Here is a 12,235-nt window from a genome sequence, read left to right as displayed (position 1 = left end):
CAGCCTGGAAAACTCCTTTAAATGGAAGACCTTCAGTGACCCCATGTAATACTACATTTCTCCAGTAGTGGCCACTAATAGCAGACAGCAGATTCACCAGGGGAACCATTGCAGCAGCTTATCTTTGAAACGATAGATAGATAGATAGATAGATAGATAGATATGAATTAGATAAATAGATATGAGATAGATACAGATAGATAGATAGATAGATAGATAGATAGATACTATATATAGATATGAATTAGATAAATAGATATGAGATAGATACAGATAGATAGATAGATAGATAGATAGATAGATAGATAGATAGATACTATATATAGATATGAATTAGATAAATAGATATGATCTATCTATCTATCACTCTATTCGTCTGTCTATATTATCTATCCATCTCTCTATATTATCTATCCATCTCTCTATATTATCTATCTATCTCTCTATATTATCTATCTATCTACAGTATCTATCTATCTATCTCTCTATTAGTCTGTCTGTCTATCTATCTTTTCAAATATAAGCTGCTGCAATGGTTCCCCTGGTGAATCTTCTGTTTGCTATTAGATAGATAGATAGATAGATAGATAGATAGATAGATAGATAGATATTGTTACTATGCTGCAATAGAGGAGGGGATTTTAATGCCGCCCTTGAACCCCAGCATTTTGTGACTTTTTCTTTGTTTTTCCTGATTACCTTCTGCCTTCATTCGCACTTTTACGTAGATGCATTGCTATGAGCAGCAGGCAGTAAAGTTCCAGTAGTAAATGTTGAAATGTCATACAGTGTTTCCAGTCTTTTGTTTGAATGGTCTTTTAAGATTTGGCAGTGTTGTCATGTCGCCCTGAAAAGGGCCATTGTGCTTGTGTCCAGTCGTGAGGGCGAGGTACCCCTTTTGTCAATCACAGATGACATTATGTGAAGTTTCATTGTATCCTATAGGAAAATTATGAAAGGGCTTTTCCAGCTTTTTATAATTATTACATATTTTGTGCTCTAATCAGTATTTTTGCTGGGTGCCTGAGCATTTATTGCTAATAGCTATGCAGCTAAGTGATGTCAACCATTTTTATTCCTTAACTACATCTTGTAAAAATAAAGCAACTTTGCAAATAGTCTTGATTAAAGATCTCCTATCGTTTTGTGTCCGCAGCTCCTATGCAGACATTTTTGTTTCCATGGTTACAGACCCTGATTTGCTCTGATCCTGCAATCCTACTCCCTTACATTCAGGGGACACATAGGAGCATGACTGTAAAAAAAAAAACACCAGTTGTCATCTGCTGTAACCATGGAAACACATAGGTCTGCACTGGATCTGTAGGCACGATTGCTTCATTTTTGTAGTTTTTGATGCACTGGAGCACTAAATAAATGGTTGCAAAGGGTGAGTGTAAATCATGGGTGTAACGACCAGGGGAGCTGACACAGCAGCTGTTTCTATGGGGCCCCAATAAGTAAGGGGGCCCACCTCCACCCAGACATACTGTATATGCAGTTTGTAATGTTTATACTGCTTACTGATTACGGATTTATTTCTGTACATCACCATGCCATATTGTGATATCACTGTGAACATTCCTGCGCTGCAACATCACCATGTATGTTATCCCACCATAGTGTGTGCATTTTCGCTGTGCATTAGGATACCCAGCATTATCATAAGCTTCTCATATTGATGCTTCCGAAGGTGGTCATTCTGAGTTTTGCAATGGGGCCCCATAGGTCTTTGTTACACCTCTGGTACAAACTTTCTTGAAGACAACCCCTTTAAAGGGCCTCTGTCAGCAGATTTGTCCCTATGACACTGGCCGACCTGTTACATGTGCACTTGGCAGCTGAAGGCATCTGTGTTGGTCCCATGTTCATATGTGTCCGCATTGCTGAGAAAAATGATGTTTTAATATATGCAAATGAGCTTCTAGGAGCAATGGGGGCGTTACCTTTACACTTAGAGGCTCCACCCTCTATGCAACTGCAGCTCCCTCTGCACTTTGATTGACAGGGCCAGGCAGTGAAAGCATCATCACACCTGGTCCTGTTAATCAAAGTGGAGAGGGCGCAGCAGTTGCAGGGAGAGCAGAGCCTCGAGGAGTAATGTCAACGCCCCCATTGCTCCTAGAGGCTCATTTGCATATAATAAAACATCATTTTTCTCAGCAATGTGGACACATATGAACATGGGACCAACACAGATGCCTTCAACTGCCAAGGGCACATGTAACAGGTCAGCCAGTGTCATAGGTACAAATCTGCTGACAGATGCCCTTTAAATGGAATATTGCCGTCAACAGTGTCCATAGAAATTTGATATAAAAATTAATCTTCTTCAGTATATTGAAAGGAACCTGTCAGCAAGCTGTCACAGACCACAGGGCAGTCAGTTCCAAACCGGCCTAGTGTACGAGGATCTGGGATAGACCCACAGCTTTTAAAAATAAATCAAAGAAACTGGTTTTAAGTCTAGGGCAGGGTCATTTTTGTAGAATTTAAAGGAGAACTATTATAACAACAGAAACTTTAAGACGATGCTGGAAATAAAATATGATTGGGCTTTTGGGCCTATTTCATTGAATAGACTTGAGCCACTTGCTTCCATTTAATGTTTTGTCCTGATACTCTTTCCAAATACTGGAAGCATTTTTGCAGCTGACCAAACCGTGGTGTGGATCATAGTAGCAACAGTGCCATCTACAGGCTCAGGAAAATGTCTGCTAAACAAAGGCCTAACCCATAATCCAGTTATTTCTATGTAGGTGACTGGCAAATAGTCTGAGAAAAGCACACTTGGCCCAAGAGGGTCTCTTTCTGTGGAGGACCCAACATGTCAGCTCATTAAATGTATAGGTTATCGATTTCAATGGGCACCATTGGTGGCGCTTCAAGTCCACAGCCTATGGACAGGATGGGCTCTATTATTGGAAAATAGAGGATGTTTTTGGAATATTTTTGTATTTGGGCTAGAATTCTATGCCAGTTCCGTCACACGTCATGTAATTAGAGACGGGACGTCAACTGGAGAGGTAAGAATAGCCTATACTGTGATATAAATGATGTAGACCATATCCCAGGACTTTTTTCATAGATTTGTTTTTTCCTATCTTTTTTTAAAGCAAGCTGGTTGTGATCACATCCTAAACTCGAAAGCTAGAAGAGATAAATGTGGTGTTTGTGGCGGAGACAACTCATCCTGCAAAACGATAGCTGGAACGTATAACACAGTACATTACGGTAGGTGCCTTTAATGTGAGGGGTTGTTTTCAGTATATATAGAAACCCTTGAAGGTTTGTTCTTCACCTGGCAGAAGAATGCTCACTCAGCAACAGCTATTCCTCCCAACCCACTATATGTTCACAAAAGGCTCGGCAAGCATGCATCAGTTTTAGACAGGGAGAGGGTGATAAGCCAATGTCAGTCAATGTTATCTCACTTGAGAACAAAGGATTGGCATGTTTAAATTCAACATCTTTCTTTCCATCGACATCTGCTTATGTGGGAGAGTCAAGGTACCACCATGGTCGGCCAGTCTCACCAAAATCAGCAGGTTCGGCTAACACCAAACTTAGATACCATAGAACCTTTGAGTGATCAGTTCAGTAGAACCACAAGGGTCTTGGTATTACGTAAATATAGACAATAACATTCATCCAGATTATGGCAGCCTTAAATCGGTATTCCCATGCTTGGATCCTACTAGGATATGCCATCACTTCATGAACAGTAACGGTCCAAGAACAAAAGAGCAGAAACCAAACAAATGGGGGTTTCATTACCCTGTACAGCAGGTGGATGAGCGTGCCATTGAATGGGGAAAATTGAGAAGAAGCCTAAGAACGTATGTAGCAGCAGGGTGTGACTGGCCTGCTAGAGTAACAGAGGCTCTTCCAGTGGGCCCAGTCTCTGAAGTCACAGTGGGTCTCAAAGGTCCATAAGAAAAATCGAATTTGGAACTGCCTTTGGAGCTAATCACCTGCCACTAAGGATTATTTCTTTGATTCAAAAGCTATTAGACTATTGATGATATAGGGGTTGGGCTCAGAAAATAATTTTCTCTGGTGAGCCCAAGTAACCTCAGTCCGACACGTTTGTGTAGCAAGCACCCCCTTCTATTTCATTCAGAAGATTAGTGAGGATCCTGGTGGTTAGATCCCTACTGATCAGTACTTGACTGTATATCCATCACTTGTTCTGGTTGGGAAACTTTTACTTCTTCGTTAATTATTTTGGAGGGTTTGAAAAACTTCTGAAGCCTTTTCTCGTCTTCAGACTCCTCAGACTTCTTAGGACTTGTACTGGACCCTGATGAAGGCTCCTGGACTTGTTGGGAATGACAGTGCTTTTGTTACTCAAGGTCGTCTAAACAACTGTAGGAGACAATCCAAAAATTGCAAGAGGAGTATCATATAATGGGCTGTAAAAAGACGTCTCAGACGCAACTGCACAGATTGTCTTTGTCATATAAGCATAACACGACGGGCGGCCATGCTTTTCTTCCTTTGTTCTCTGTAAACATAGAAAGTTGTGTTTTGAAGTGATGCTACGCGCATTTGGCAGAAGTGTAACCCGCGCAGCCTTTGTTAAGAACATCCTGTCCATTAATCTGAACTAACCGTGCGCTTCATCCTTTGTATTTCCCAGGCTACAACACTGTGGTTCGTATTCCAGCAGGCGCTACTAACATTGATGTGCGGCAGCACAGCTACTCAGGGAAGCCGGAAGATGACAACTACCTTGGTGAGACCACACTGTTTGAATTCTGCAGAGAATGTTAAGTACAGACTGTGTCTTCATCTTGGCAAGCCCTCCTGGCTTCTCATTAGAGATCATAAATATTTCGCCTGTGCTGAAGTCAATTTCTGCTGACACTTTTCTGGCTCACATTTGCACAGTTACAAGTCTTATTTTAGGTGTTATTATCACAGGAACAATGGCGCAGTTCAAATAGCTTCCATTAAAGGGGTTGCGCACTTTTTATTTTACTGCCCCCTTTGTTGAAAGGCTCCTCCAGAAAAAAGGCTGATCACTGGGACCGTCAGCAATCCACTGTTATCTGCAAGAGAACCTAGCAGGAAGTGCTTAATTTCCCTACAGCGCCACCACAGGGAAAAATTAAGCATTGCACATGTAGGCAAAATGCATAGATGTGTTGAGTCCACCGGAGAGACGCACTTTGTAGGTGCTCTGGCTTGTCAATGATCGGTCCTGACCAAGGGACCCATATCTACTATATTACAGACAGAATGACCCAATGTGGTCTTTGAAAATGAGTTTGCTAAATTAGACATTAGGGGTAGACTGGCCATAGACCCCACAGGGAAATTACCTGGTAGGCCAATGCAAAGAGGGGCATCCAAGATCTCCTTATGGTCGCTAGCCAGGTACATGAAGATCTGGTGCTCTTAGTATTAATGTAGGAGCATCAGGTCTTTATGCATCTTGCCAGTGTCTGCACGTGTCCTCCTGAATTCAACTAAATTGCCATATTCAAAATGATGATACAGTTTCATACTGTGATGCAGGCGGCAGTATTTTGTGCGGCATTGTGATATTTGGTTCTACTGGGGCAGTATTTTGTGCGGCATTGTGATATTTGGTTCTACTGGGGCGGTATTTTGTGCTGCACTGTGATATTTGGTTCTACTGGGGCTGTATTTTGTGCTGCACTGTGATATTTGGTTCTACTGGGGCTGTATTTTGTGCTGCACTGTGATATTTGGTTCTACTGGGGCGGTATTTTGTGCTGCATTGTGATATTTGGTTCTACTGGGGCTGTATTTTGTGCTGCACTGTGATATTTGGTTTCGCTTGGGCGGTATTTTACTCTGCAACACAGTATAGTTGGCCCCACCTACTTATTTTGTCCCAACCTACATGTGTTGGCCCCACCTACTTCTTTTGTCCCTACCTACATGTGTTGGCCCTGCCTACTTCTGTTGCCCGCCTTCTCTCAGTTTGGACCCACGTACAACATGGGACCACTTTCAGGTTTTTTCCAGGGCCACTTTAAGTTCTCAGTCTGCCCCTGCTGGACAGCTTACTGTAAGCTTACTGTACTATACAGTGTTAGGGTTGACTAGCTAACTTTGTTTTTGGAGCTAGAATAAATGACCGCCTGTTGTACAGGTGCCTCAATTATGGAAGCATAGAAGCACATGCTGCATACATTAGTAAGCTTCATCCATCATCACATCCATCATACCCAGTAGTACCTTGGTCACATCTCAAATTCAACTCTTTATAACTTTATACAGCAACATGGTGACTGTTTTGGTATTATTTGCAGACTATTTGTTTAGGAATCTCAAGGAGAAGTATTGCATAGTAAATCTGGCAAATATGGAATTGTGGGACCTAAATTGGTGCTTCAGTGTACAGATCATCTACTTCTGGTATAAACAGCAGTTGGCGTTAATAGTCTATAGTCCTAAAAATTGTAAGAACATGTAGGGTATTGTGATAAGATGAAATGTCTACTGTAGGGTTAGAATATATTTCTGGAATATGATGCCCTGTATAAAGGTTTTGTTTATAGTGATCTTAGTGTTTGAGATTCTTAAAGGGGTTGGCTCATCTTAGATATTGATGGTGTATCTCTAGGATTTGCCATTAATGTTTTATAGATGCGGGTCCCACCTCTGGGACCTACTCCTATCTCCACAACGGGGCACCCAAAGTGAAGAAGAGCACACCGCTCATGCGCAGTGTGCTCTCCATTCATCACTGTGGAACTATGGGACAATTGTCTGTTTTCTAAAGTCCCATAGCAGTGAACAGAGAGCACACCTTGCAAGTACACCACTGCTCCATTCATCGCTATGGGACTGCCATAAGTAGCCAAGCCAGATCCCATACTGAACGGAGGGTGGTTGCGCATGCGTAGCTGCTCTCCATTCACTTTGGTAGCCTACTTTTGGAGATAGGAGGTCCCAGAGGTGGAAATGGCACGTATGTGACATTGAGGCCATATCCTAGCGATATGCCATCAATATCTGAGATGAGCCAACCCCTTTAAGGTAAATCATGAAATCATAACTAGAGTGCTATAGTCCTCCTGTCAGGACTGAGTCTACCGTGGGCTCCCAAGCTGGGTCAAGTAATATCAATATACATTGGGTGTAGTAATATCAACATGCCTGGGCAAGAATTCATGTAAATAATCTTATAAATGTAAAAAAAAAAAAATTAAGACTTTAAAGAAACACTCAGGACAAAACTGATACCCTTTGTTATGCCCAGTGCAGCACCTCAGGGGTGGTTCAAAGAGCACCAATCAGGGAATCCATTTCTTATGCTCCACCTCCGCAGGCTCTGCTCTAAGTGTAACACATTATAACAGTTTGTCCTGCAGTTCTCCTTTAAGGTGTCATATTCATATAATCCCATTTCTTCTCCGTCTCTAGCAAACTATGTCCTTGTATCAGCTTTCAGCTCTAAATTCAGAGTACGGCTCAGCAGTGAAATCTAAATTGTTATTGTAAATGATGTGGGTCTGTTCTGTATCCAGCAGCTTATGGGGATCTCCTAGCAAAGGCTCATCCTTACCCTGAATTCTACACCATGTGATGTTCTAAGAACCGATTACACCTTGAGAGGTGTCGCCACCGCTCCAAGATCTTCCATGATTTGTTTGTGTTAGGATGATCCTTACAGAATATAGGGGCTCCGCTGTTTGTCCGTAGGCTCAGACCCTTCAATCAGACTGACATTGCCTTCTTCCCTGCTGTCTCTTTTCATATCCTCCAGTCACTCGACGGCTGCAGACAGTTCACATTGTGCTTTTGTTGTAGTTACACAAATGTCATGTTGTGAGAGATGTACACAAACCTAGTGGGAAGATTTAATGTGCTGGCGTAAAAGATATAATATTAAGACAGCACTGGAATAACAGGAGTGACGTAATCGTAATATCGGTACATCCATAACAGCTTTGGTGACGATGATCCTAAAGCCAGATGTTGCCGTATAGACTTAAAGAGGACCTGTCACCTCTCCTGCCATGCCTGGTTTAGTAACTACTTGCATCCCCCATGTAATAATTAGTCTGGAGCATCTATTCTTATGACTATGTGTTGTGCCATTTCTTTATTCATTCCTGCCAGAAGTTATGAATGAATTTCTAGCAGTCTGCAGTGAAGGTCCAGATGGGTGTTACCAGTTGGGTGTGTGTCCCTGCACAGTCAGACAGTATCCAATTAGTGCTGCCAGTGTCCGACTGTGGAGAGACACACCCAGCTGGATCTTCATTGTAGACTGCTATCAATTTATTCATAACTTCTAGTAGGAATAATAAAGGAATACTGCAACCTAGATTCATTAGAATAGATGCTGCAGAATTATAAATACACCGGGAATGCAAGTAGTTACTAAACCAGACATGTCAGGAGAGGTGATACATTCTCCCATTCCCTTTAAAGCCCATCTTTCAGCAGATTTGTACCTATGACACTGGATGACCTGTTACATGTGCACTTGGCAGCTGAAGGCATCTGTGTTGGTCCCATGTTCATATGTGCCCGCATTGCTGAGAAAAATGATGTTTTGATATATGCAAATGAGCCTGTAGGAGCAACGGGGGCGTTGCCATTACACCTAGAGGCTCTGCTTTCTCTGCAACTGCCGCATCCTCTTCACTTTGATTGACAGGACCAGGAGGGATCACATTTCAACTGCCTGCTCCTGTCAATCAAAGAGCAGAGGGTGCAGCAGTTGCAAAGAGAGCAGAGCCTCTAGGTGTAACGGTAACGCCCCCGTTGCTCCAAGAGTCTCATTTGCATATATTAAAACATCATTTTTCTCAGCAATGCGGGCACATTATGAACATGGGACCAACACAGATGTCTTCAGCTGCCAAGTGCACATGTAACAGGTCAGCCAGGTACAAATCTGCTGACAGATGCCCTTTAAGCTAGTTTTAGTCTATAATGGAACTAGATGTAATAGACCTGATTACCTGTCACTGTCGTCTGTACAGAGCCCTCTCCATCTGTATTCTGTAACATCCCTTGAAGTTGGGTTTCTGAATAAGAAATCAATAGGAGCTATACAGACATTGCACCGGGGAGGCATCTAGCATGCAGACCTCAACGGCTCTCAGATTAATCAACAACCTCAGCCCCTTAACCCAAAAAATAGGGTCTTTCATTTTCGCCTTCCCACTGAACGGTGAATAAAATAAAGTGTTGTCGTTGGTGGCGAGCCCTTGTCGAGATCGTCTATTTATACGCTGACTATCTAGATGCAAATGGAAAAGCGCGCGCGCCTAGGCTCATTTCACAGCTCAGTGAGCGTGTGTGACCGCTCAGTGTGAACTTCACAGTCGTTTTGTGAGGTGGTAGCAGGAATTTAACACTGTCATCGAGTCTAAAGACTTTACGTTGACTCATTGGTGTGAGCGGCCGCCCAAGGCGTCTACTCCCTCGTGTTAAAATTTCACCGTGGCGAAGAATAAAAATGTCATTGTACAAAGGACTTCTTGGAATTTAGTTTCTTTTCTTTTTTTTTTGGAAGGGAAGTTTTGTTCTTGGAGAGGAGGAGTGTAAATCCAAGTTTGGGACGTGGCCTCAAAAGGTCATTGCATTCCGGTACTTGTATCAAAGACTTCAAATAACTCAAGATATATGATGCGAAAGTGCTCGGGCTGTGATCATCTAAAGCAGGACATGCACATTAGATAGCAGATGGCGAAAGCCCGTTCATCTGACAGCTATCCCCCGACCAACCTCTAATTTAGCATGCATGTTTCTTATAATGGAGAGGGGCGTCCTGCGGCAGTTTTTCCTTTGTGGGAACACAGGATCAGGCATTCATATGCCCTGTGGATTGTCTTGATGACAATAGTTAAATGGCTATCATTTAAATTGCCCCTCTCCTACGAGTGGCCACACTGTAGATAGCTCCTGGCCTCCCCCCCACTGGGCCAAGGGTCCATGTGTTCTCAATATGGAGAGGGGAGTACGCCACTTCCAGACACCCCTGGCGGCAGCTTTCCTTGATAACAATGAATCGGGCATGTTGAAATCCTTCATACTCAACCCTTCTTCCTCCAACATCTGCCATCAAGCTACCTCCGTACACATTAGATGGTTGGATGGTCCTGACCAGGGGCGTAGCTAAAGGCTCATGGACCTCAGTTAGGAAAGAAGACTAATGAATCTTTTGATGCATGTGTCTTTACAGAGGAAGAGGTTCTAAGTCAGCTGTCTAAAATCAATACAAATAAGTCACAGGGGCCTGATGGGATACACCCAAAGCTATTAAAAGAGCTCAGTGGTGAACCATTAACAGATTTATTTAACCAATCACTGGCAACAGGAGTCGTCCCAGAAGATTGGAAATTAGCAAATGTTGTGCCGGTTCACAAGAAAGGTAGTAGGGAGGAATCGGGCAACTATAGGCCGGTAAGCCTGACATCAATAGTGGGGAAATTAATAGAAACCATACTTAAGGAGAGGATTGTGGAACATCTAAAATCCCATGGATTGAAAGATGAAAAACAGCATGGGTTTACTTCAGGGAGATCATGTCAAACTAATCTTATAGATTTTTTTGATTGGGTGACTAAAATAATAGATGGCGGAGGTGCAGTAGACATCGCTTATCTAGACTTTAGTAAGGCTTTTGATACTGTCCCACACAGAAGGCTTATCAATAAATTGCAGTCTTTGGGCTTGGACTCCCATATTGTTGAATGGATTAGGCAGTGGCTGAGGGACAGACAACAGAGGGTTGTAGTCAATGGAGTATATTCAGACCAAGGTCTTGTTACCAGTGGGGTACCTCAGGGATCTGTTCTGGGACCCATATTGTTTAATATCTTTATCAGCGAAATTGCAGAAGGCCTCGATGGTAAGGTGTGTCTTTTTGCTGATGACACAAAGATTTGTAACAGGGTTGATGTTCCTGGAGGGATACACCAAATGGAAAAGGATTTAGGAAAACTAGAGGAATGGTCAAAAATCTGGCAACTAAAATTTAATGTGGATAAGTGCAAAATAATGCACCTGGGGCGTAAAAACCCAAGAGCAGAATATAAAATCAGTGATACAGTCCTAACCTCAGTATCTGAGGAAAGGGATTTAGGGGTAATTATTTCAGAAGACTTAAAGGTAGGCAGACCATGTCATAGAGCAGCAGGAAATGCTAGCAGAATGCTTGGGTGTATAGGGAGAGGCATTACCAGTAGACAGAGGGAGGTGCTCATGCCGCTCTACAGAGCACTAGTGAGACCTCATTTGGAGTATTGTGCTCAGTACTGGAGACCATATCTCCAGAAGGATATTGATACTTTGGAGAGAGTTCAGAGAAGAGCTACTAAACTAGTACATGGATTGCAGGATAAAACTTACCAGGAAAGATTAAAGGACCTTAACATGTATAGCTTGGAAGAAAGACGAGACAGAGGGGATATGATAGAAACTTTTAAATACATAAAGGGAATCAACAAGGTAAAAGAGGAGAGAATATTTAAAAGAAGAAAAACTGCTACAAGAGGACATAGTTTTAAATTAGCGGGGCAAAGGTTTAAAAGTAATATCAGGAAGTATTACTTTACTGAGAGAGTAGTGGATGCATGGAATAGCCTTCCTGCAGAAGTGGTAGCTGCAAATACAGTGAAGGAGTTTAAGCATGCATGGGATAGGCATAAGGCCATCCTTCATATAAGATAGGGCCAGGGGCTATCCATAGTACTTAGTATATTGGGCAGACTAGATGGGCCAAATGGTTCTTATCTGCCGACACATTCTATGTTTCTAAGAATGGTAGAGGGGGCTCTGTTACAGATTTTGCAATGGGGCACAGAAGCTTAAGTTCCAGACAAAAAATGTTTTCTCTAAGACTTTGTATGCAAAGGGTATGGTATTGGCCCACAGCAGGCTATGGGTGCTGTGTTATGGGTCCCTACACCATGGATCCATTACACCTCTGTGCCTTTGTGCCCTTAATGTGACCAAACATGGTGTGGGGTTTCGCTCTGGTAGATAGAGTAAGTAGATGCAGTACAGAGTCAAAATACAAGTTCTTAACTCAAACTTCAGTGTTTATTCACACTTGCGGAAGTTGCATAAAACAACACGTCACTTTGAAGTCTCTGGTGTTAATTCACACACAAATGGAAAGTTCAATTTGCACTAGAACAACATGTCACTTTGCAGTCTTTGGTGTTAATTCACACAAAAATGGAAAGTTCATATAGCACAAGTCACCTTGTTGGCGGTTCTGCCTCCAGTAGTC

At 42.5% G+C, this 12,235-nt stretch overlaps 1 protein-coding gene across 1 annotated transcript in view; it reads left to right on the top strand.

Annotated features, from left to right (window-relative positions):
* Positions 1–12,235, top strand: part of ADAMTS9 (ADAM metallopeptidase with thrombospondin type 1 motif 9) — a 202,727-nt gene that overhangs the window by 75,524 nt on the left and 114,968 nt on the right. Inside the window, 2 exon segments of the mRNA XM_044301141.1 lie at positions 3,117–3,234; positions 4,643–4,738. Coding sequence (XP_044157076.1) covers positions 3,117–3,234; positions 4,643–4,738 — 214 coding nt within the window.

Source organism: Bufo gargarizans, chromosome 7 (assembly GCF_014858855.1).
Source record: "Bufo gargarizans isolate SCDJY-AF-19 chromosome 7, ASM1485885v1, whole genome shotgun sequence".
Classification (NCBI taxonomy): Eukaryota; Metazoa; Chordata; class Amphibia; order Anura; family Bufonidae; genus Bufo; species Bufo gargarizans.
This window is presented reverse-complemented; position numbering and strand designations above follow the sequence as displayed.